The sequence below is a fragment of the Sus scrofa genome, chromosome 1, assembly GCF_000003025.6.
Source record: "Sus scrofa isolate TJ Tabasco breed Duroc chromosome 1, Sscrofa11.1, whole genome shotgun sequence".
NCBI lineage: Eukaryota > Metazoa > Chordata > Mammalia > Artiodactyla > Suidae > Sus > Sus scrofa.
Window position 1 is genome coordinate 258,336,760 of NC_010443.5, and position 27,142 is coordinate 258,363,901.

General features: G+C 40.6%; 1 protein-coding gene across 1 annotated transcript in view; it reads right to left on the reverse strand.

Annotated features, from left to right (window-relative positions):
• The window catches only part of LOC110257084, a 55,493-nt gene extending 29,704 nt beyond the window's left edge, over window positions 1-25,789 (reverse strand). The window contains exon 1 of the mRNA XM_021075740.1: window positions 24,328-25,789. Within this exon, the coding sequence (XP_020931399.1) occupies window positions 24,328-24,935 (608 nt within the window). The 5' untranslated portion in view covers window positions 24,936-25,789. The remainder of the gene's footprint in view (window positions 1-24,327) is intronic.

The following is a 27,142-nucleotide window of genomic DNA, read 5'->3' on the forward strand; positions in this document are numbered from 1 at the left end:
AAACTAAAAGGTAATTTCATCTTTTCTCTAATAAGGTTGCTTAAAAGTTGTTTTCCATTATAGATACTTCAGAGAAGTTTCTTTGAATTTCACTAATTACTCTAATGTCATGTAGATTTTTAAGTTTGTGGTCAAATTTACGAACATCTTTAGAGAGTCTGTTTCCTATTTGGGCTGTAAAATGTAAACGGTTTTTAGATTTCCTCACAAGCTTTTTGAGCTCACAGAATTAGAAATATTACTGAAAACATTCCTACACTAGAATGACTAGAAATAACTTATATACACTCTAAAGTGACTCTGGACCATATAAATATATCTTACACCCAAATTCTGTATCACCATCTCAACTTCCCATTATCCAGACTCCAAAAATGTTTATAGCTGCACAGTCACCAACCAGCAAGATATAAAACATTACATAATGAAAGTTACCATAGGAAGATCTGTTTTAATCAATTATGGTTAACACATATTACTGTTAATATATGACCATGTAAAAAACTCCCAAGACTTTAGATGAAGCTGCACAAAGGAGCAGCACTGAAGCTTTAGCTTCATTAGCTTCTCAGTAAACCTGCCTAGGAGATCAGCTGTTATTCATGACGTTTCCTTCCCTGAGCAGAACAAGCAATCTTCTGCCCATATCACCCTGCTTCCTCAAACCCCTGCCAGCATCTGACAGTTTGCCCAGCTGTTAGTAGTGCTACAGCATTTTCCAAAGTGTGTTTCCTGAAACACTAGTCTCTAGATCTGTGCTCTCCAATGTGGTAGCCACTAGACACATGTGGTTACTGGAATCTGAATTAGAAATGAATGAACTTGAATACACTTTAAGCTCAGTTTCTTAGTCATATTGAAAAGGGCTCAACTGTCACCTGTGGCTAGTGGTCATGATATAGGTCAGAGCAGATATAGACACATCTATCATGGCACTGAAAGTTTTATAGGATACTGCAGACATAAGCAGATGTAAGTTTCAATGTCAAGCAGGTTTGGAAGATGCTGCATGAAACATCTTCCTTTGATATCAGTAATAGTAAAGCATGAAAAATTCTGCTATGAAAACCACACCGAAGACAGTTTTTTCTAAAGTGATTGCATGATGGAATCCCTCCACATCACCCTTATTTTAGAGGTTGATTTTTGTTTGTTTGTTTGCATCTTAGTCATACTGCCTGCTTTCTTGTTTCATAACTCTTTTTTTTTTTTTTTTTTTTTGTCTTTCTGCCTTTTCTAGGGCCACTCCCTTGGCATATGGAGGTTCCCAGGCTAGGGGTCTAATCAGAGCTGTAACCACCGGCCAGAGCCAGAGCCACAGCAACGCGGGATCCGAGCCGCATCTGCAACCTACACCACAGCTCACGGAAATGCCGGATCCTTAACCCACATGGTTCCTAGTTGGATTCGTTAACCACTACGCCATGACGGGAACTCCTTGTTCCATAACTCTTATCAAAAGAAATTAAAAAATAAAAAAAACTGCAAAGACAATTTATGAAATCACTAGCTGGTACCAAACTCTTTGAACTCATTACATTATAGAATCCTCACAATTTTATTCAATGAGTTAATTTTATTTCACATATGAGAAAAGGGTTTGCTGGGTTAAGAAACTTAAGGGAATTCCTGTTGTGGCTCAGTGGGTTAGGAACCCAACTGTATCCACAAGTATGCAGGTTTGATCCTTGGTCTCACTCAGTAAGCTAAAGATCTGGCACTGCCTGAGCTGTAGTATAGGTCACAGACACAGCTCAGATCCCACACTGCTGTGGCTGTGGCATAGGCTGGTAAATGCAGCTCCAATTTGACCCCTAGCCTGGGAACTTCCACATGCCACAGGTGCAGCCCTAAAGAGCAAAACAAACAAAACTTACTTAAGAGCATACAACAAGTAAATGATAGAATTGGAATCTGCCCCCTGGGTCCTCAACCATCACCTTACTCTGTTTTCTTTTGTGTTTGAATAAGTTTCAGAATTGATAGGGTTACAGGCATACAGTGAATCTAGCCAGTGGTGGTGACAAAGTCCCAAAGCATATCCTGATGATCTTGTTTTGGGTGATAGTAGTAGGGTACATAGGAGGAAAAGAGGTTGTTTTGAAACAGATTTGACAATCCTAGTATCTTAGCTTTCTGTAATGTTTTATGAAGTATGGCTTCTCCAAGATGTTTTACCACTGGAACTTTAATGCCAACACTCGGATGAGGGTTTTATTGCTATCTTCCTTTTTCTGCTGGGAAAGGGGGCTCAGGGGACTAAAATTATTTGTTCAAGAACAAAATTCTGGGTAGGGAACTGAAACTTAAATCTACTAAGTGGTTTTTAGCATCTTTGTGTTAGATTTGGAACATTCTGTTCAAATAAAATCTTATGTGGGAACATAAGAGGCTCTGGAGGCTCGCTCTAATCAACTCAGTCTGCTCCTCCCTCCTGCTCCAGGTTGCCTTGGAACCTGGCACGGCTTCACTGACCCACTAGGATTTTATGGAGTAGAGTTTGGAAACAATTATAATAGATTGTGTAGCCTCTTTGCTCGGTATTACAGGAAGTGTCCCTGAGCAGGTTGAAACATATGAAGGAGAAACCTAGGAATAGCAATTCAATTATGTGTTCTATAAAGAAATTTTAAAATTCTTGATGAGTCATCTGAAAACTTGGATTCATTCTTGTCAAGCCAGTAACTGTTTGGTTACCCACTCAGAGATAGAATAAGGGCTGGAACAAAGCAATGGATTTACCCATGGGATCATTAAGGTCATGGCAATGATCTCTACGTCTTGATGCCTAGTTATCAGAACCTATAAGAACTCCTAGGTCCAAAGGAGATTTATAAAAGATATGTAGTTGGATGGCAATCTTTTTCAGGTTTAGATCACATAGCAAAAACTGAAATTAAAAGGATACAGGAGTTCCCGTCATGGCGCAATGGTTAACGAATCCAACTAGGAACCATGAGGTTGCAGGTTCGGTCCCTGCCCTTTCTCAGTGGGTTAATGATCCGGCGTTGCCGTGAGCTGTGGTGTAGGTTGCAGACGCGGCTCGGATCCTGCGTTGCTGTGGCTCTGGCGTAGGCCAGCGGCTACAGCTCCGATTAGACCCCTAGCCTGGGAACCTCCATATGCCGTGGAAGCGGCCCAAAGAAATATCAAAAAGACAAAAAAAAAAAAAAAAAAAAAAAGGATACAGATTAAAAGCTTGAAGAGCAGATGTGCATGCTGTATTGAAAAGATTCTAGCTAATGGAATTAGTGCAACTTGCTCAACCTTTAGGGTGTGAAACACATAATCTGTACACACACTTTCCTCTCCTTCAGGCTTGAAAGTAAAAGGGGATGGCATGCATTATAAACTGTGAAGAACTACATAGATGTGATGTATCTTAGCTATCTGTATTCCCTTTTCTCTCTTCTCTGTCTCTTTGGTTCAAGAACTCAAGTCAACATTGTCAGAAAAGTAGATTGCCTACAGGCAAAAAGCCCTGCTTACATGGGCTTTAGCATGACCTGTATTTGACACAATTTGCCTTGGGCAATAATTTTGGGATGACCAATGCAGTATGTCTCTGAAAGCCCATAAGGAGATTTTTTTAAAAGACAGAGATTGCTTCTCCTACATCACCTGCCTACACTTGAGAAATTTTGTTGTTTGCAAGGTTATCCAGGGAAATATGAAATTGCCAAAAAGAACACGGCATTGAAAGATTGAGAGTGAGGTGGGGGTGTGTGTGTGTGTGAGTCCTGTGAGTGTGTGTATTCACGCGCTCAGACAAGAGGGGGCATTGCAATTCCTTTGTTCTAAAGGGCAGTTTTCCTTAGAAGTGGCCTATCAGTCACTGTCACTGAGCTAGGAGGAGGTGGGGGAGGTGGTAGTGGGGTGGGGACCAGCCAAGTTTGCCCAGAATACTCATTGCACAGGATGATCCCCACAGCTGTTGCACACCCAATGTAAATACGGACAGCCCCATTCATCACAGGACTCCCTTCCGCAGCTCACGTCCAAAGTACAGCAATGATTTAGTGCCTGCAGCTGGAACAGCACTATGTTTCTCCAAAACAGTGGCGTTTAAAAATGAGGAGGTGGAAATGGAGAGGAGGCAGGGGTTACAGGGAGGGAAGGACTAATTTCATGTTTCTGAGAAGAAGGGAGAAGGCTAGCAAGAGTGAATTACTCCAGTAGACCACCACGCTGCTTTAACTTCACTTTTCTCCCAAGACTCCCAGGCTTTTGTGTAACTCAAGCCTCAACTCTTGAGCTAGTATTTGCACCTGCCCAACTTTTGCCCCTGGCCCTGACTGCACTGTGGGACCCAGGGCCTGTTCTTTAGGGAATACTGATCCAGATCTCTGGGAAACTTAGATATGGATAAACAACATGCAAACCTAGCAGGGCAAGAAACCAAATAGTTTTATTATTTAATTAGATATCTAGATATCTAGATACATGGATGTATGGATAGAGAGATAGATAGATAGATAGATAGATAGATAGATAGATTTATTATTCATCCATTCTACAAATAGCTTGTAGCCTCTACTATATGCCAGGCTCTCTAGAGAGTACCGCAGGTAAAAAAATAAACAAATAAATAAACACAGAACCTGACAGCACTGTAGGTACCAAAAAATAAACAGAGAAACCCATCTTGAGGCGTTTATACTTTAGTAAAAGCAGCAGGCCCTCAAATGAAAATATGATTTTTTTTGATGTATAGTGTATAATATATACTCAGTGAAGGCTGAAAGCCAGAATAGAGAATACTATCAAGTTTTGTGGGGAAATTATTTTTCCTTGCAGATGGGACAAATATTCCTAGACAAGTTCTCTGAGCGGAGATGAAGCAAAGTATATTTGAAATTTCCCAGAGTGAAATATGCTGATTCAGTGGAGGAACTATGAGAGATTTTGAATAGTTTCCAAATAGGTTGTAACATGATTATTGTTGTTAGAAAGTAACTAGAGTGTAGGTGTGAAGGATGGATTTGAGGGAAGAAACGGAGACACAGGTTAGCAGCCTATCTGGACAGTCTGGACAACAGATGATGACAGCCTGTATCCGGGCAGGGCTGTAGGAAATGGGAAATAAAGCATTCTAGTACTGTGTCAAAGGGAGAATTTTCAGGACATGGCAACCTTTTAGATGTGAAAACTACTTCTCTGAGTTCCAAATCTGTCTTTTATTTCTTTTTTTATGCTGGGACTAAACTTCTGAAATTACATTTTTTCTGGTTCCCACCTTTCTGGAAGTTATGCAACTATGGATTATGAAAAAGCTAGAAACAAGTAGAAGGGACTCTCTATCTTACTTTGCTTCCTGCACTTGCCAGCAATGACCGAGGAATGACACTTTACTTGGTAGCACAATTGGTTCCAAACTCCAGCTTTTCAGAGGTACCAGTCAGAGCTTCCCAGTGCCCCCCAGGCCCCTTCTCACTAGCAGCCCAAGCTCTGTGAAGCATCTTCTTACTGAAGGTCTAGATAATAATCACCTTCTCTTTGTCCTGCTAATCCCAGGAATAATAGCTGGTTTCTAGCCCTTAATTCTGCCTTTTCTTCTGTCTCTGACTCTCTCTCACCATCTCTCCAACACTTGTATAATCAATTCCTTATATTATATCTCTCTTAAAAATACACGGAATGGTATATATTTTCCTGCCTAACTGTTCAACAGTGCAGGAGTCACTGATAATTCCAAGGAGTCTGGTTCAGGGATTTTGTGAAAAGTGAATACCATAACAAAGATGGCCCGGAGAGCAATTTGTTCAAGTCAAAGCAATGAATTTGATTTGAGCATAATCCCTGTGATGGGCAAATAGAAATATATGTCTGAAATGGAAATGAGGTATTATAGTTGGAGATGATAATATAGAAGTGATAAATGCATAAATAAAAAATAATAAGTAAAACTTTAGAATAAAGGAGGATTCTCTGAAGACACATTATTTTGACAGTATCACAGAAATGTGATATAAATATTGAAACTGCTTCAATTAATGTAGTATGTTAACTTCTTCCATCTGTGATTTAGACAGGTGAAGCAATATTACAACATGGAAATATGAAATTTGCCTTTGTACCTTAGAGAGTGTGTCTTAAAGGCTTCTAACTTCACATAAAGTTTATCATTACCACTTATAAATGATCCTTTAACCCATGATCCTTAGTTCTCCCTGCATCCTAGTGAGAAAAGTACCAACTGTCACATTCTCCGTTTTATACATGAAGAATGTCCTATCAAATATAACAGCTGAAATTCCGTATCAGATTACCTCTCTTGGAATCCAAAGAATATATGTGTTCCTGATACAGCAAAGGAATCAATATTCTAGAGAGAAGTCTTTGTATTAAAAAAGACTTTGGATAATGTATGCAGATGTATAAGATGGGGGACAGAATATGGAAGGATTTAAATCTATTCCAGAGGTACTAGAGTTACAAAGCCCTACTGACTACATATCAAAGCAGCATACCAGAAAGATTAATCTGGTCATGAGGACTTGACTGTGTAAAGGAATGAGAGATTTAGAATGGTTGTACATAACGACAGATACTTGAGAAACTGTTGCAGTAACCTCAGCATCCAAGGGAGTGTGTATAGACGTGCGACTGGGTCACTTTGCTGTATGGCAGAAATTGACGGAACAATGTAAATCAACTACACTAAAAAAAAAAAAAAAATTAAAAACAATAGAACTACCATACCAAAAAAAAGGAGATGCTTCTCTCAATTAGGATTATGAGAACAGAAACTGAAATCAAGAAGCATGTGTGGGAGTTCCCGTTGTGGCTCAGTGGTTAGCAAATCAGACTAGGAGCCATGGGGTTGCAGGTTCGATCCCTGGCCTCGCTCAGTGGGTTAAGGATCTGGCACTGCTGTGAGCTGTGGTGTAGGTTGCAGACGCAGCTCGGATCCCGCGTTGCTGTGGCTCTGGCATAGGCCAGTGGCTACAACTCCGATTAGACCCCTAGCCTGGGAATCTCCATATGCCGCAGGAGCGGCTCTAGAAAAGACAAAAAAAAAAAAAAAGAAGCATATGTGTATGAAATTCCAAAAGAATAAGAAGTATTGGCATGGGTAGGTGAATAAGTGTATGCAATATTTAAAGTAGAGAGATAGGTCAAATATAACTTTAAAGTTTTATTGCTGGCCAACCACAAAGACGACATGTAAAAAGTGCCTTTTACTGAGCCTCAGCTGGCTTGTTGAAAAGCTGGTTTGTCAGAGAGAAAAACTGAGTTCAGGTTTCAGGAATTAATTTTGAATTGATAAGCTGATATAGTGAAGAATCACAATGACAAAGACAATCAGAAATTGGAGATGCATGAATCCATGTTGTTTTTCAGGAAAGAAAAACAAATTGTTTTGCTCTGAACACCTTGTAGAGATGCACTGCCCATGATGTGTGCAATTCCCTTAGTCTTCCCCATTTAGGATTAAGACTAAGAGAGGAAAGTAGGAGAAAGGAAAAGAGAGAGAGAAGGAGAGAGGGAGGGAAAGGGGGAGAGAGAGCAGGAGAGAGAGGGAGAGAGATACCCCATTTTCAGATTTTAAGAAAGAGTTGTTTAAAAGCTTTCATGGTTACCCCTAAATAAATCCTGTTAGAGAATTCAGTGGGCATGACACCAAGCAGAGCTGTGCTGAATGGAGAGGAGACTCCCTGAAGCCTATACTGTGCACCATTCTCTTTATACTCCACACATTTGCTCTACACTGGCTATTGCAAAGTGCCTTCTGAGACCCTACTATACTACCTAGACCTTCCCAGAACACAGCTGGAAAAACACCAAGCAAGTAGTCAAAGTCCAGGGAAATGAAGTCCCTTCCAGTCATCCGAGTCATCTCAGGGAGGTGAGTCATCTCCAGGGAGATCCAACATTTTCTGATTCCAGTGCCATCGCTTTCTAGCATCAAAGATAAAACCTTCATATACTGGGTTCTGAAAAACTGCAATTCACTGGTGTGTGGTATAGAAAGAGCAGGGTGCCCTTCAACTCACAGAAAACAATTCTGACCTCTTAAAGTCTGTTCTGTTCCAAGCACTGTCACCTCTTTACCAAGATTTCCATTAATGCCGTGTGTTCCCTAAAACAGTAATGATAACTTCATCCTCACTGGCAAGGACTGCTTCTCTGGGAAGAATTTTGACTGTGTTACATGACTAATGAGGGTGATCTGGAAAGACTGTCTGGGTGACTGTGGGACAGATGTTTCCACACGTGGCAGTAGAGCTGAAGCAACAGCATGGGATGAAAGAAAGTACACTGAACTAGAAGCTGCAGGATCTGGATTCAGTCCCAGCTCTGATGTTACTATATCAAAAACTTACAAATAATTAGCATTCATGTTATACAAGGAGACCTGCACATATGGAGGTGAACATTAAGATAAATGATGACCCAACACATTTTGTCACCCAAAAAGTTTTTCACTGATGTCAGGCCTTGTATCTTTATAAAGTAATATGAGACAAGAATCTTAAATTGGGCCTCAGAGTAAACTAAAAGTTCATGTGATATAATCTCTTCATTTGAAATGCCCGGATAGGAATTGTCTAAGGAAGTCACCAGGCCAAGCTAAAGTTGTGATTTAGTTCAAAAGCTACAACTAACAAAATTCTCATTTGACTTTCCACTCTTGGAGGTGAACCTTGAATGTTTGTGCCAATGTTTTCAAGTTGATTCATTTAATTTGTATCTTGAACATGTAATATGTGTAAATTTCTGAGATCTGTGCTGTGGAAAGACAATGAAAAACACAATTAGATATGATTCATGTGATTAAGGTCTCAGAAGCCAATGTGGACTAACTTAAAAAGTGAGATTTTGAAAGAATATTGGGTATCTTCTTAAATCCAGAGTTGAATGACTAAGACTCTGGGGAAGTGGAGAGCATAGACGTTCAGAGGATGTAGGGGAAAAGGCGTCTTGATTTTCTCTTTGATGCTATCATCAATATGGCTCATCTATCTCTCCTTCTGAGATTATAATTTTCCAGAAGAGAGAATCTGACTGTTCCAATTGAGTCAGCTCTTCAATTCAGGATAAAATTGCTATGACCAGAGGTGTACAGATAAATATTGCAGGCAAGACAGCTGGGTCTCATACCTAGGAGTTCCCAGAGATTAAAGAATCATTAGAAATGAAGCAGCCCTCCAAAATGGGATCCAGTTCAATATAAAACAACACTGACCTTTAATGAGTTTACTATTTAATCATGGTGATAAGCATATAAAAGGAACTGTAACAAAAAACAGGAATTTATATGACACAGTAGAAGCATAAAAAGAAGAGGGGAGAAAAGTTTTTAAAAAGGGGATCAGGATTTTTCATTCATTGTTGTCCTCTTAAATTTTCCTAGGAATCTGAACACCTACAATTTAGGTAAAATGGGTTTTCAACTGTTCTCCAACTTTCCTTTCAAAGAGGACATGGGAAATTATTCTACATGAATAACATTGGAGAATGTTGGCATAATGAAACAATCCCAATTTGCAAAAGCCACATTTAAAAAACTATTTTGAATAGAAAACTTCTTATCTCTCCCTCTAGAGCAATGCAAGAGAAAAATAAAGACAAAAGCAATGCAAGAGAAAAATAAAGACAAAAGTGAGTAAGACTATAAAGGAGTAGGAAGAAAGTTATTTTATGTAGCAGAAAAAGGAGTTACAGCATAAAATGCAGTTGGTGGTAGACCTGTAGCAGTCTTGAATCACCGTTATTGAATTAGGAGGAACTGTGAGTAGTTGGTAGCAGAGATGTGGCCTCAGACTCAGGTTTAAAATAAGGTAAATGGTTTAAAAAATAAGAGATATGCTGCTCATGTGATCAAAGAGCTAACATTTTGAAAGAATGGGTATATACATGGAGTTCCCAGTCTGGACATAAAGCATGCCCTTGCATTCTGACACAGAAATTCGAAGTTCTGGAGGAATGAAGATCATTATAATGGCTTACCCGCCCACACACCTGTGTTTCCTCCTACCACTAATTCAACCTGTGATTTCTGAAGAATCTATCTCCTTTCCCCAAGGCTTCTGCTATATTCTCAATACTACTGAAATAGAGTCCAAATTCCTTAGACAACTTTAAGAACTTCAATAACAGGGTCCTTAAATACTTTCAGGTCTCATTTCCACTGTACTATTCCATGAAAGCTGAATTCCTGCCACATTTTGTATTTTCATTCACTTTGCTTTTGCTCATGACCAACTTGTGACCTTTTTAGAAATACCTTTTTATCATGTTTTTGAAGTGTGTGATGGTCTTTGTCCTCATTTTTGGCACAGAGCTCCTAAAATCCCAGGAATTTCCTAAGTGATGAGAGCAATAAAGGTGTCTTTTGTTAATAGGTGACTCTTGGAAAGACTGGTATTTGGGGGCTGGTTGGAAGGGAATCTACCTTGCGGTGAGAGGTTTGGAACCCACACTGAACCACCCCCGACCTCCAGGGAGGGGAGAGGGTAGAGGTGGAATCAATCACCAAGGTCCAATAATTTCATCAATCATGCCTTCATAATGAAACCTCCATAAAATCCCAAGAGGACAGAGTTCAGAGAGCTTCCAGGCTGGTGAATGTATTAAGATTGGGGAGAGTAACCTGCTTCAAGAGGGCATGGAAGCTCTGAGTCCTTTCTCCATGACTTGCTCTATGCATTTTTTTTAATTTTTTAATTTATTTTTTTAGTGAGGCTGTCCCTGAGTGATATCCTTTTATAACTAACCAGTAATCTAGTAAGTAAAATGATTCTCTGAGTTCTGTGAGCCTCTCTGGCAAATTATTCAAATTGAGGAGAGGGTTGTGGGAACCTCTCAATTTTACAGCTAGTCAGTCAAAAGTCCAGTAACAACCTGGGCTTGTGACTGGCAGCTGAAGTCCTAGGAGGAGATCTTTGGGACCCCCAAACTATAGCCAGAAAATAGAGGTAATAAGTGGGCTTACAATTAGCATCTGAAATGGTGGTGGGGAGAGAAGTCTTGTAGGATTTTGCTAGCAATCTGAGGAATCTGCTGTTATCTCTGGGTAGGTACTTTCAGAATTCATTTGAATGACAGGGCACTCATGGTATCTGGAGAATTATTTGTTGCTGTGTGGTGACAACACCCACTGCTCCGTGATGGAATTGGCCTCATGTGGAAAGTAACATAATGTCTTTTCTATCAGAGGAAATCTTAACCCCATTTTGCTGAAATGCCTTCCTGAGTTCTCCCCTCCTCTTTCCTTCTTCTCCCAGTAACAATTTGTTTCAAATTAGCCAACCAGGAAGAATGTGCACCCTGACCTGACCACTGGGAAGGGGACAGGTAAATCACCTGCATTAGGGATAAATAGGGGAGGGTCCTTTGTTTGGCCTGCACACTTTTTGGAGTGCCCATGCCCTTCTGCAGAAGTAAAGAGCCTTGTCGAGATTTTTCCTTGTCCACGTGTCTCACTTTCTGACACTGACGACTTGAGCCAGAGTTATTATAACTTCCAACACTCAGAAAAACAAAAAAGACTTAGCTAGAATGCTTCGTCTACGAAATTACTTTGATTCATAGCAATTTATGCTCATTTACTTTTTGTTTTTTTCTATGTGTATTTTATTTATTTATGGGCCTCTAATAAACTTTAAAGTCCCTGTGTACAGACTGGGAACTGTACTGGAAAGAAAGAAACAAACAAAAAAATCAGGGTTAGACTTACATCACTGATTTCATATTCCCTGGCCATGTGAGCTTGTAAATGTCCCATGATGTCTCTGAGGTTACTTCTATTCCCTTTGTAAATAGAACTAATGATATTGGGCTCTCAGAGATGTATGTGAATTTTACATATGTTGTGATAGGGATGCAACAGGCACAGGTAGTTGTAGAAGTCCCAATAAAGGATCACAGACTGAGAGGGAAATCTAGGGGAGGTCGGGAGATCACTGTAAATTAATAAATTGCTCAAAAAAAGCCATCAGAGAACAAGGCAGGCTTGCTCGACTAGTGGAGGTGTGAGAATTGCCTCTGGTCTTTGGTTGGGGAATGGGATGAGGCCTGCATTAATATTCAGACCAAGGGCGTGAGTTTGAGGACCACTCTTCTGCTGATTTGAGTGCACACCTTATCAGAGACCAAGGAGGAGCTACTACTCCCAAAAAAGGAAGAGGTGGGCTTTTCTGACTCCCACTCCCCTTGAGTAATAAAACTGTAGCCCACTGGATCCTGGGGGCAGAACTTCCTTGCCTGCCAGCTTGCATCTCTCACAAGTGTTCTATCCTAATAAATCTATTTCTTGCCTATCACTTTGTCTCTCACTGAATTCCTTCTGCGCAGAGGCATGAAGAACCTGAACCTCAGTGAGTCCAGACACCGGTTGAGTGATTTTAATTTAAAACCATGGGTTCAAGTCCCAATCTGTGTTCTGGCTAGGTTAGGCTCTTAGTGCTCTCAGTTTCAGCTGTATATGATTTTAAATGATGTATAAATATAGAACTATCAAGATCACTTTTAATTTTTTTTTTCTTTTTATTGCCGCACCTGTGGCATATGCAAGTTCCCGGGCAAGGGGTCAAACGAGGTGCAGCTGATGCTTATCCCACAGCCACAGCAACACTGGATACGAGCCTCATCTGTTACCTATGCCACAGTTTACAGCAACGCTGCATCCTTAACCCACTGATAGAGGCCAGGGGTTGAACCTCATCATCACAGAGGCAACACTGGATCCTTAATCTGCTGAGCCACAATGGGAACTCCTACTTTTTAATTCTTGTTTCTATTATAATTGGGTATTTTTTGGTTGAAGGAGAAGAAAGAGATCAATTAGCTTAAGGAAAGCCGATGTCGCCCAGAATCTAAAAAATTTTAAATAACTGTTGAAAAGGAAAAGATACAGATGAGCCTCACATACAGTGGGGAACAGGGATGCAAATTATGCCAGAACTTTGGCCCTGACTTGCATTATGTTCACTACCAATAATCTTAGGCCAGTGGAGAGGAAATATAGCTGAACATACTGCCCTCTTCTTTTGTTCTATGAAATGGGGATACTTCCCAAAAGAAGAGCGTTTCCAAACAATACCATAGATAGCCATCACAATATCCATAGAATCACAGAGTCTCTAATGTGGAAACCCAATAAATACTAGAGGTAAGCATGGCAAAGCAAGTAAGATATCTTTCTTTCTTTGGTTTTGTTTTCAAGGAGGAAATCATCATAAAAAATAGAAGTCTTCTGGACCTTTCTTCTTTCATAACCCTGAAAATAAGTGTCATGAAGGTGTTCATATTCATCAAGAGAAGTTCTTTAAAATAGATGTTGGTCACGGAGTACAAAGGGACTATGATTAATAACTGTAAGGAAGGAAAAGTTTTGCTTCTCCCCTTCTAAGTACTTTGGCTAGACTAATAATTCCATTAACATAAGTCAGATGAACAGGAGAAAATCAAAATATTCAGTACCATGTATATTTGGAGAGACCCAAGAAAACTGAGTTAACGCTGCAAAGTGGCACACCACCTTCAGCCAAATACAAAAGATGTGGGGGCTGGGGAGTCAGTTATGGGAAGTTACCAGGGAAAGCATAAGACACAAGGGTAAGGTTGTTATGCAGATTAAAGTCCCTGGCTTCTACTTTAACAAGATTTTCCAGAGTCTGAGTCATCCTTCTCTTCCTGTTCTGGAGAGGGAGACATCTTTACAAATAGAGGTTTCTCTTATAAATGCAAATGTCCTTTACAAAAGAGTCAATTTTACTCAGTTTTCAGACCTCTCAGGTCTGCTGTTTCTTAAAAATAGTCTGCTTAAAATAATCCTTATGCCAAAGAGACATATTTTAGGGTCACAAATTCTGCTCCCCTATACAATACTGTAGTGTATATTGAAATTTGCTAAAAGGGTAAATCTTCGGTTGTCTCACAATTTAAAAAGTATATGAGGTGATGGATATATTAATTAGCTTAATTATGGTGATTTTGTTCCCAATGTATATGTGCATCATACCATCAAGCTGCATACCTTAAATATATACTATGTTTAATTGTGAATTATACCTTGATACATTTGGGGGGAAATAATTCATTTAAGTGCTTAATTGCCTTCAACAGCCCTCTGTCTACACCTCATCTCTACACCGAACAATTTTCTCCACAGTGCCTTGGTTGCCCAATATCACCTGCCAGGCTGGCCGACAAATAGACTGAATTTGATGCAGCTTCGTCTCCAATATGCAGTCAATTCGATTTTGGTTAAACTGCCTTTATTATTTGCTTATCCACATTTACAATCTCTACAGTTCCCAGCTGCTGCTTTTTTCTTAATTGTACCATCAAAATGGCATTATGATGTGAGTGACTGAATCATGGTGGTGTAATAAATAAACACAAATTTGGGTTCTAGTTATAGCTTTGCCATTGTTCAGCTATGTGGTTTAGGATAGTTCTTTTTGTTTTGTTTTGCTTCTTGTTTTTTGTTTTTTTAATCTCTCTAAAATTCTGGGTCCAATTGATAAGATGAAATGGGATGATTCCATAAGGTCTTCCTGCTCTGGCATTTAAGAATTCTTGGCCTCTTGGTGTCCTCCTTAATTCTAGACTTTATTTCCTTATATGGAAATGTTATTCATATACTCATTTAAAACATCTATTGAACGTCTATTGCATTCCAAAAACTATGAGGCTTTAGAAATACTGAGATGAAGAAGAGAAAATTGGATTCCAGACAGGCTTTCCATTTTTCCTCCCTTTCTTTAGAGAACAGCTGGCTTACCTCAGGGGCTTGAGAAAAACACCTGGGTTATAAGGTAAAAAAAAAAAAAAAATTCCCTGCCTTCACTAAACAAAATCCCTGGGTGTGAACCCCCTGGAGCTGAATAAGTGTGCTATTTCTTTTCATCTGTATTTTCTCCATCTGTTCTAATTACATCCCCTTCTTGGGAGTACGATAACTACTACTGTCTGTTGCAGTGTAAGGGTGAGAAAGGTTAATTAACACTGAAGACAGGTCCCAATTGCCCTACATCACACCCCTGTCCATATGCATTAGTCTGTGAGAGGGTGCCCTCTTTTCTGTGACCCAGTGACGCTCATGACTTCTCTGCCTGCTCCTCTCAGCCTCTTGCATGGCTACCCTTTCCTGAGTTACCTCTAGAGCATTGTATCCCAAGGCACTCATCCATGCTAATGTGGCAAAACACCTCAGGCAGAGGGAGGGGGACTCGTCACTTCAGAGACTATATAAAGGGCCTTGCAAAACTGCCTTTAGCACTCTCAGATCCTGACAGCATTAAAGTTTACAGCCCGAATTAAGGTCATTTATCCACACAATGGCTTGGGGAGATAGGCAATGCTATAATTACTTTGCAGACTGAGGGCAAAAGACTCAGGGAGATAGATAACTTACCTATGGTCACACTAGCAGGACAGGATCCAGATGCCCCTTCAGCATTTTCCAATACTTGCTGCTTTCTGTCTGCTTCAAATTCCCCTTTGTTTCATATCTGTGGTATCCACCCTTTTGCCTTTTCCTATTGCTTCTGTTTTCCCACTTTTTTTTTTTTTTGAGGGCGTGTCTTTTTAGGGCCTCACCTGTGGCATATGGAGGTTTCTAGGTCAAATCAGATCTGTAGCTGCCAGCCTACACCACAGCCACAGCAATGCCACATCCGAGCCAAGTCTGTGACCTACACCACAGCTCCTGGCAATGCTGGATCCTTAACCCACTGAGCGAGGCCAGGGATCCAACATGAATCATCATGGATGCTAGTCAGATTCGTTTCCACTAAGCCATGATGGGAAATCCCATGTTTTCCCACTAACTTTAATTATTACATGCCCGGAGTTCAGGTCTCTTAGGCCCTTTTTTTTACCCCCCTTTGTCACATGTTTGAACTTTTAATCATTAAAAAAAAGTTTAATGTTAAAAATACCTAAATTGGGGAGTTCCCTTCGTGGCTCAGCAGTTAATGATCCTGACTAGGATCCATGAGGATTCGAGTTCGATCCCTGGACTCACTTAATGGGTTAAGAATCTGGTGTTGCCGTGAGCTGTGGTGTAGGACTGAAGCTGTAGCTCCAATTTGACCCCCTAGCCTGGGAACTTCCATATGCCATGGGTACAGCCTTCTATAAATGCTGTGAAAACTAGGACTTTACTATGGTTTACCACTGAAATCATAGCACCTAGAGGGTGTATAATTAACAATTATTCACTGAATGACTTCAGTAAAGGCAAACTGTTGTCTGTTTCTATTGATATGAAAGCATATTTATTGAGGACATACAATGCACTATAAATTAGAGTGAGAATTATAGAAGACATTACTAAAGGATTTTAAAGTCAATTTAGAAGATAGCACAAGCGCAAAATTTAACATTCAATTCTTTCATTTATCAAATGCATGTTAATTACCTACTCTGTGCTATGAAATGTATTTGTGGCTTCATCTGAACAAATAAATAAGCCCATGTTTTTAACCCACGAGTCTGGTTTGTAGAAACAGACATCTAAACAGAATATTATACTGGATAAATGCTAAAGATAAGATATAATTGGCGCTGTGGAAGGAGAAAGGGTAGGTACCTAACCCATTATTTTAAAGTCAGAGAAGGCATCCTAGAGAAAGTGGTGTATAAGAACTTGTAGAAGTACAGGCAAAGAAGGTTAAGGGTACAAATCACCTCAAGCAAAAACAACATGTGCTCAGAAATGAAAGAAAAAAGTAAATCGTTTAGTATGGCCAGAAGGTAGGATTTGAAATGAGAAATTCTGAGAGATGAAATTAGGTAGATAGGTAGTGATCATTCAAGATGTTCTTCTCACCTGGTCCTAAACAAGCAGCATCAGCATCACCTGGGAACTTGATGCGTGCAGCATCTAAGGCACATAATTTAAGGGGTCACTCTCAGGCTCATGCAAAGTCTGAGATGAGTACTGGCACAGCCTTGATAGTGAATGCTGCCTTGTCTACCTGGAATGTGCTGCTCAACTCACTCTCTTCCTAGACTTGTACCCTAAACACACTGGATCAGAAACTATAATTTGGGAGTTACCATTGTGACACAGCAGAAACAAATCTGACTAATATCCATGAGGATGTGGGTTTGATCCCTGGCCTCGCTCAGTGGGTTAAGGATCCGGCATTGCCATGAGCTGTAGTGTAGGTCTCAGATGAGGTTTGGAGCCTGTGTTGCTGTGGCTGTGGCACAGGCCAGCGGCTGCAGCTCCAATTCGACTCCTAGCCTGGGAACTTGCATATGCCACCGGTGTGGGCCTAAAAAGTAAAAAAAAAAAAGGGAAAAGAAAAAAAAAAAAGAAACTATAATCTGACCTGTGCCCTAGACACACTGGTCAGAAACTGTAGTTTAACAAGATGCCCCAGATCATGTGTATACACATTACATTTGAGAAGAACTACTCTAAAAGGTTTGTAAACCATCCTTGAATTTGGATATTGTCTTGGGAATAACGGCTGTTTAGGAATTAGGCAGGAGTTGGCTCCTTGCTTTATTTATAAATATTCCTCTAGCAGTGTGAGAAGCATGTCAGGAGCTAGAGAAATCACTTAGGAGGCTTCATTTAGAATCTTTTTTTTTTTCTTTTAAGGGCCTCAACCGAGGCATATGGAAATTCCTGGAGCTAGAGGTTGAGTCAGAGCTGCAGCTGGCAGCCTACACCACAGCCACAACAGGAATTCCAAGCCAGTTAGAATCTTACTTAAAAATTCTTTGAGAAAGCTTTAAGATTCTATTATGATTCTATTTTATTTTATTTTTTTTCTTTTAGGGCCTTACCTGAAGCATATGGAAGTTCCTAGGCTAGGGGTTGAATTGGCGCTGCAACTGCCGGCCTATGCAGGATCGGAGCCATGTCTGTAACCTAAACCACAGCTCATGGAAATGTGGAATCCTTAACCCACTGAGCAAGGCAAGGGATCAAACCCATATCCTCATGGATACTAGTCGGGATTGTTATCACTGAGCCACAATGGGAGCTCCCTCTATTATGATTCTTCATAGTTTATTACAGTGATCCAGGGCTGCAGAAGTAGTCAAATTTGAGGGGTATGTGATCAGATTTAGTGGGTGGTTAGAAGTGATGGTTAGTGAGGATGAAGGAGAAAACAAGCACACCTTGTTCATGACTGTAGGAACCAGGTGGTTGGAAGTACCACCCAACACGGTAAGAAAAAAAAAACACACGTATGGAGAGAAAATGATGAGCAGATACCTGGAGATGTCAAATTCGATAAATTTTATTTTTATTTTTTGTCATTTTGTGGCTGCACCTGTGGCATATGGAAGTTCCTGGAGCTAGAGGGCAAATGACAGCCGCAGCTGCCAGTCTACACCACAGCAACACGAGATCCCAACTGCATCTGCAACCTATGCAACAGTTTGCTGCAATGCCGGATCCCTAACCCACTGAGCAAGGCCAGGGGTCGAACACGCAACATCATAGACACTATGTTGAGTTCTTAACCCTCTGACCCATAAAGGGAACCCCTAAATTTGATAAATTTTAAATTATGAGACATGATATATCAGTGTCGCAATCATGGAGAGAGATAAAACATACAGAGACAGATTTCAGAACTATCTAAAACATGATAACTAAGACTGTGGGAAGAAATGGGGTTTTTAGAGAGTGTATAAAACAAGAGTTAATAATGAAAAGTTAATAATAGAATAATGACATATAATTAATGTAAAAATGAAATAATGAAAGGCTAATAATGAAAAGTTCCTGTCATGGCTCAGTGGAAAGGAATCTGACTAGGAACCATGAGGTTGTGGGTTCAATCCCTGGCCTTGCTCAGTGGGTTGAGGATCCGGCGTTGCTGTAAGCTGTGGTATAGGGCTCAGATCTGGCATTACTGTGGCAGTGGTGTAGGCTAGCAGCTGTAGCTCCGATTGGACCCCTAACCTCCATACACTGCGAATGCAGCCCTAAAAAGCAAAATAATGATAATAATAATAATGAAAAATTGTTGGATACTGACATTTAAGTAATCTCTAAATATTTTCATTTCTCAAATTATTTTAAATTCCAATATATCATTTGAACAACATAAATTTTGGGGGAAAGCAGGGCAAGATTATCCTCATTTTACAGATAAAGAAATGGGCTTGTAATTTTTAAGTTGTTTTGGCTAGTAAATTATCTAGCTGAATACACACCTGGAGCAGTTCCAGTAGTATCACAAGGCATGTAATTAAGAGAGAAATCGAGTAGAATGCACTATAAATTTAATAGGAATAGAGAGAAATGATGTAGACCACAGTGGTTAAGAAAGGCTTCACGGAAGAAGTTTCTATTATTTCAGCAACTGCTATGGGTCTTGTGGGAGATACAGCTTTTGAACAGATAAATTAGTATTTTTGCTAACTGTTTGAGAGTCCTGAATAATTTGGTAAAATGTTAATAAGTGCTCCTTTGTCTACTGCAGCATTATTGAAGATTTTACAATGACCTGGGCAAGATATTAAGAACCGGTTGCTTTTAAATCTTGAATGACAAAATCTTGACAGAAACACCCCTTAATCATCCTATCACTTCAGGCCAGACTAATTATGATGGTACAAATGTGTACTTTGAGGCAGAACAGCAGCTAATAATTCTACCTACATTAGGCAGTTATTGGGACAGGAAAAAGATGCAATAACTGATTTATACTGTGAGCCATGATTAAAAGGAAACTTTTGACTGTATTAATCTTACCCACAATTCTTAACCTTGGGTGACACAGAATCAACTATGACAACACTCTGAGAAACTATAAACATTTTTCGTGTTAGTCACAGAGAATTTATAGCCTCATCCTTGGGTCTTCCAAGTGACCTAAGGTTTTGAGAAATACAATGATTAGTATTAACAATTATATGGCTTGTTACATTGTTAAAGTAATCAAAGATATAATATTTAATTGTATAATTACTAAAGTCTTATAAGGAGGGCACAGTGGAAGTTTTTATCCCCCTTTTTTATTTAACCAAGATGGAAGGAAATAAAGTTTATGGAGGAAGAGCCTTGCTCGGGTTAAAACAGTAATTAATAGCAATAGTTTTAATATAAATAATTTATTAGGAGCATAAGACATGCCAGGAATTGAGCCAAGAACTTTACAATCATTATTTCACTTAATCCTCACAATGAGCTCAGTATTATTATCCTCATTTTATAGATAATGAACTTAAGCCTTGAACAAGTTAAAAAAGTTGTGCAAAATTACACAGAGGATATGTAATGAAACCAGGGGATGAAGCTAGTTCTATTTCTTCTGATGAGTCATTCAGTAACCTTTTGTTGACCATCCTTTAAAGCAAGGGTGTAACTGGAGACACTGAAAATCTGTAAGTTATTTTACAAAAAATATAGACTACTAGAATACCAAAATGATCAAAATTTACAGATTAAATATTATACAAAATATGGACATTGTTCCTTTTTCTAAGAACTTAAAGTTCAGTGAGGGTCTAAAAGAGATAATTCTAAAACTATAAGTACTACAGAAGAAACAGGGATGAGGAGGAAACTGAGGCTCAGAGATTTTATATATATAAACAGTAAAGGGGATCATTAAGATGGGTCCTGTGAGAGTAAATAGAAGTTTCTTTGTACACAGAGTGAGGGGATCAATTCTAGGTCAGGGTGTAAGCACGTTAAAAAATGTATGTTAAGATATGAGGTATCACCTCACACTGGACAGAATGGCCACCATCAAAAAATCTACAAATAATAAATGCTGGAGATTGTGGGGAGAAAAGGTAACCCTCCTACACTGTTGGCAGGAACCTAAATTGGTACTTCCACTATGGAAAACAGTATAGAGTTTCCTTAAAAAAATTAAAAATAGAGCTATCATATGATCTTGCAATCCCACTCCTGGGCACATATCTGGAGAAAATCATGATTTTTAAAAAAATACTCCAATGTTCATTGCACGGCTATTTACAATAATAGCCAAGTGATGGAAGCACCCTGTGTCCTTCCGACAGATGAATAGATAAGGATGCAGTACATATATACAATAGAATATTACCCAGCCATAAAAAAGAATGAAATAATGTGGTCTAAGCAAAATGGAGGGACCTAGAGATTACTATACTAAGTCAGACAAAGGCAGAAATTGCTGATATGTGGAATCTTATACACACACACACACAAATGAACTTATTTTCAAAATAGAAAGTGACTCGCAGACATAGAATATGATTACCAAAGGGGAAAGGGGGGTGGGAGGAGGAACAAATTAGGAGGTTTGTATTAACACATACACAGTGACCTACTGTATAGCACAAGGAATTACACTCGATGTTTTGTAATAACCTATAAGGGGAAAGATACTGAAAAAGGTGTATATATGTATATATATATATAAAATATTTATTTATATATAAATAGAATAGCTGTGCTATATGCCTTCAACTAAAAATCAATTATACTTCAATAAAAATAAATTTTAAAAATGCATGTAATTATAAAACAGCAATTTATTTTATTTTTTGTCTTTTCAGGGCTGCACTCGTGGCATATGGAGGTTCCCAGGCTAGGGGACTAATTGGAGTTGTTGCTGCTGGCCTACACTAGAGCCACAGCAATGCCAGATCTGAGCCACGTCTGTGACCTACACCAATGCCGGATCCTTAACCCACTGAGTGAGGCCAGGGATGAACCCTCAACCTCATGGTTCCTAGTCAGATTCATTTTCACTGCACCATGATGGGAACTCCTAAAACAACAGTTTAGAGGAAAGGAAAGAAAAAAGTTTCAGATAATTGCATCACAGTTGTAAAGGTAAAATGGGGTGAAATGATGGGAGATGAGGTCATTGAAACCAAATGATCACACTTGCTTTAATCAAAAGAAGCATTAGAGATATTAAGCCAGAAAGTGAACACAGAAGCCTGTTTTCTAGAAAGCCAAATGATTGCTCAGTGTCAGAAAACTTAGAAGGGGCCTGTCATAGACTGAATGTTTGTGTCTTCTAAAAAGACCTATGATGAAACCCTACTCTCCAATGGAATGGTATAAGGAAGTGGGCCCTTTGGGAGGTAGTCAGGATTAGATGGGGTCATGAGGGTAGATCTCTCATGAAAGTTAATTAGTGCCCTCATAAGAGTCATAAAAGACCTTGCTTTATTTCTCTGCTCTCCACCATAGGAGGATTCAATGAAGAGTTGAAGTCTGCAATCTGGAAGAGGGTCCTCACCAGTACCTAACCATGCTGGCACCCTGATCTTGGTCCTTCGACCTCCAGAATTATGAGAAATAAATTTCTGTTGTTTATAAGCCACTCGATCTATGGTACTTGGTTAGAGCAGTCCAAACTGATAAGACAGGACCTGAGAGGGAAGACCAAGAGAGTGGTTTGCTGGGAAGCAGTCCAGGAGTGAGACAGGGAGGGCCTGACTTAGGAATTCAGTGTAGTAGACAGTGATCAAAAGTTTAAGAGAGTGAACAAACGTACTTGGTACCAATTGGCTGGCCTTCTCACAAGAAGAACCAGTAAATGCAATTCCTCTATTATGTTTCCTAACCTATTTTATTTTTATTAATGTTTCTGTGAACTTTGAAAATTTTCTGGACAGATTCTCAATTGGACTCAACTCCTTGTGCTCAAATCCTGTAGTACTTCCTCTATGAAGGTGTTTAACATAGGTCCTTGATTTCAAAGTTACTTGAGTCCATATCTTACCATGACTGGTCTACAAATGTCTAGGGAGGAGGATGAACCTCTAAATAATCTTAAATCCATCCCAAACCTAGCTCAATATCTGAAGCATGGACCAATATTAAATATTGGTTGATAAATGAATTATTATGCATTTCCTACCTGGTTCCTCCACTAATGACATACGTAGCCCTGAGTTTAAGAGGAAATTGAATCCATAGCTAAATGTATCCATTCCCATAACACTTCATAACTCCATCACAATACTCACCATTGAGTATTAAATTTACTTCTAAACTGTTAATTCCACCATTATACTCACTGCAAATTTTATAATGTTTGAAATTCCACAAGTACTTAGCTAATTAGCAAATAAATAAGCCATTAATTATTTTGTTTCATTATATGCTATGCATTTTGACTCTCAGATCTTTCCTGTGTCCTCTGTGCAAGTACATGTTCATGTCTTCACATTACCTACCCAGGAACTTCAGTTTTTCAGTGCACACACGTTTAGAAAACCCAAAGAAATCCAGAGAGAGCTCTATCTAATCTAAATGGACTTCAAAACATCCATTTTGACCTCTTTCTGAGCTATTTTGTAAACCCTGAAAATACAGTTTCAAAAATTGGCATCCCCACTTTCACAGACTTTTTGGACGAAAGAATTAGACCACATGGGGTGACAGATTCCACCAGCGTTTGTATGGGGTGTCGTGACCTTTTATCATTTTCCCCTCAATACATATATTGTGCTTAGAAGGTGCAGTGCAGGTCAATGGGTGTTCGCTAGAAAGGCTAAGGAAAAGGCTCTCTGCTATTCAATTCCCGCCAACTTGAAAACACAGACCGTCACAGCTTTGTGGTGCTGCAACTGAATTAACACATGCCTCAGAACTTAGGAAAATGGGAGAATTGCTTTGAGTGAGAAAGTTTCACTAACAGCCCAAACACAGGTGAGATGTTTTTCAATCTTCCTCATCCCCTTCACCATGTCAATCACAAACTTCAGTGCTAATTCCGTCACTCCAATATCATTTACATGATACCATTCCAGTTGTTGCCATACTACTTCAGGGTCACCTTTCACCCTTTTTGTTGAAATGGCACCCTTATTCTTCTCCTGGCTATATACTGTCTCCCTACCCCTACCACCCATGATTTGACAATTCTAAGGTTTTATCTTGCTCTTTTGTCTGGAGCTTATTCCTCCATTTCTACATTTTGTCTGACATTCTGCCTTGCTTTCTTTGCATTAAACAGCCACCTCTCCTCGTTTTGAAAAAGTGACCTCAAGGAGGAGATAAACCTTAACTTTCAACCCTGTGCCAGCTCTTAGTTGTCTCCAAAACCCTTTTGATTGTCCATGCAGCCTATTTTATTTTTAAGGGCTCCCAGGAGTTGAGGGTGTGCCAAGACCTGTCAGCGTCCCAAAGCGGAGGATCTCAGCACCTCAATTCAGGCTGATTGGAAGCCAGACACTCAGGAGCATCTTTTAAAGTATGCAAATATATACAGTCCAATGGGACCACAAGCTTAAGCCACCAGAGCCAGGTGAATTAGGGGTGTCCCCTGGGCAGCAGTCATAAAAATCAGAGGTCTAAATGAGTGCATAAGCTCTTGCCTGGGAGATACCAGAAAGCTGTGGGGAGGCAGAGGGAGAGTGTAAAGATGGCATACACAGACTTACCTTGTGTGGTCTCTAGGTGCTTGGCCAAACCAGCCTCTTCTGCAGAAAGACTGGGGGTGTGATTCAATCCACTGTCCACGTAGTGCCCTGGGGTTGGCAGCCTGCCAAGGACTATTTCTGATTGTAACAGTCCATGACATCCAGGAATACAAGTCCTCCTGGCCACCAAAGCCAGGCTCTAGATGTCCCCTGTGCAGCAGCCACAGAGACCTCAGCACCACAGGCCTGCAACGGGTCCGGCCAGGAGATGCTGGCACTCTGGAGATAATGCAGCCCCGCAACGTCTCCAGACGGGGTGACCTGAAGCTCTTCGACTCGTGTTTAATTAGGCGCCTGTCTCTCAAGCCGCACCTCTGATGATTAGCTAATTGACCACTTTCACAGAAAGACTGAGCCCCTGGGCCTGCAGCCCTCTTGCTGTGCCCTGGAGGTGGCAGCCCTTGAATTACGCTTTTTCTGCGGCTGACAGTTCTGTGGGAGTCATAAGCCAACATGCCACTGGCCCCCAGAGGCCAGGAGATGTACTGAGGTCTCCGGGTGGGGGACAGCTGCGTGTAAGCCCCACCCCGCCCCATGCGCCGAGGCGGGGGACGCTGCGGGCGGAGCATGTGCGAGGGAGCCCGGGAGGCTGGCCAGCGTCCACCGTGAAGGTGGCGTCAGGCGTCCGCAGCGAGGCTCGCGCACAATGATGGCGCCTGGCGGTCTTCGTCCCACAGTACACCTCAGCCAGCCTCCGAATGTGTGTCGAATCAGACCCTGTCCTTCAGTTTGACACTCCACACTCTGCAAAGGAGCCTCTCCCACGAGGCCGGAGTCCCTCCATCAGCAGCTTCTCGCTGGGCCCTGAGGCAGGTAAGTCCGAAAGCGCGAGCTCTTCTAGGGCCATTCCGCAGACGGCTCTCAGCGCCACGGGCAGGCGTGTGCAAGCCGGCCTTGGCAGGTTTCCCAGCTAGATGTTTGGGGCTTGTCGCTCAGGTGTAGGTCTTAAAAAGTCGAAACGCCCAGTGTGGGCTTCAAGCCCTCCTCAGGAGAAGCTCCGGCTTTTGAGTTCCCTCCGGACAGTGGGATGCTCACGCGGTGGAGGGTGGAGGGGTGTGTGGCCTTGAAGTGACTGGGTGTGGCCGGGCCGCTCCCCACTGCTTTGCTGTGGGCCTTCTCTCCTTTGCCTCACTTGCAAGAGTCGCTTTGTTTAAAGCTCTTTTCAGAGTAAACCATGGCTTGTGAGGCGGTACATTCAGTGTGTTTGTAGGAAGCGGGGAATTCAGGAGCATGTTCCATCGCCATCTTGAACCGGAACTTGACAATCTTTTATCCCCTCTCCCCACAACCTCCTGAGTGACGTTTCTACCTTTTGCAATCAATCAAGTCCTGCACCTGCTCAGTATCTGATCACGGCTTCCCTAAACGGTGGCATAAAATTGTGGGTGTTTTTGTTGGGCAGACAAGTATCTCAGCAGTGCCTCTTCATTCCATGCTGCTTTAAAAAAAAAAATCATTATTTTAGAGACCTTGCCATTACAAGTAATATTTCCTCTGCCTGGAATGGCCTTCCCTCTTTTTGTTTACACTCATAAATCCTACTCATCTTTCAAGTCTTGGCTCAGATATTGCCTCTTTTGTAATGTCTTTCCTTAGCACCTTATGCAATGAGAGGGGTAGACATGCTTTCGATTTATTAACCATCTACGGTCCGAAGTTTGTTAATGTCTCTATATAACTGCTAAAAGCTATGGTATGGTACTTAAGTGGAGGGGACCCTGTCTTTTCAACTCTTTATCCTCTATACTCAGTTACAAGTGTGAGTCCAGAGTAGAAACTCTGTTAACTATTGCTGAATGGTTCCGTTCCCATCTCTAGGGTAAGTGTGTCTTACTTGCAGATATGGTCCTAGTCAGATGCCCCTCTGCCAGTCATCTCCATCTCTAATATGGCAGTTCCTGAGCATTTACTATTCTATAGCTCCTGGGTGGCTCCTGTGTTTCAGCTGATACAAAGTCAGCCTTCGTATAGATGGCACCTCTGCTCTGGTGTCATCATCAAGAAGCCATGAAGAAGAATTAGTCAGCTTAGGTGGATAATTGATGGATTTCAAGTGTCCCTTTGCGTAAGAGACTTTTGCTTCTAGACTGATTGCCTGAGGGCTCAAGAGACTCCTAGAAGACAGCCGTGGTGCTGACTTCTTATTTCCTCTGAATATCTGCATTTTCATCCAAAATTAAGGCACCAAGGACAGCTTTGAACGAAGGAATGGCCTCGGGATACTGCATTTAATGAGAAATCTTTTTTCAAGGGTCATCTGCTGATACCTTGTGCGAAGCATGCCTGGCCTTGAAGCAATGAGATTGCTGTGTACCTTCTTAAATTAAAAAAAAAAAAAAAGGATCTCCCGATTTACTAGGACTTATTAGTTTTAGAGGTTTCTGACAACTTGATTTGCTCCCTCTTAATTAGTTAATGGTTGTTCAGGCTGTGACAGCCTCCAGCAAGGCTTATAGCTTATAGTCAAAGCTTATAGCCTTGAAATATAGGCTCTAAGCTCGGAGTGGTTAGAAAAAGCATAAACAGGGAAGTGATATGTGTTATATCCACAATGAAGGTCTCTTCCCTCCTCCTTCTATTATACAAAGAACTGTAGAACGTTTTTTTTTTTCTTCTGTAGACTGAAAACCTGACATTCTAAAAATAAAAGAATTAGAAGTGCCTTACTCAGATTCATGAATGGTGTTTATTGCAGAGTTAGGATGCTGACCCTCATTTTCAACTCCCAGTCCAAAGTTCAGTTCGTGCAACACTATGCTGCCTCTTGCAGAGTTTA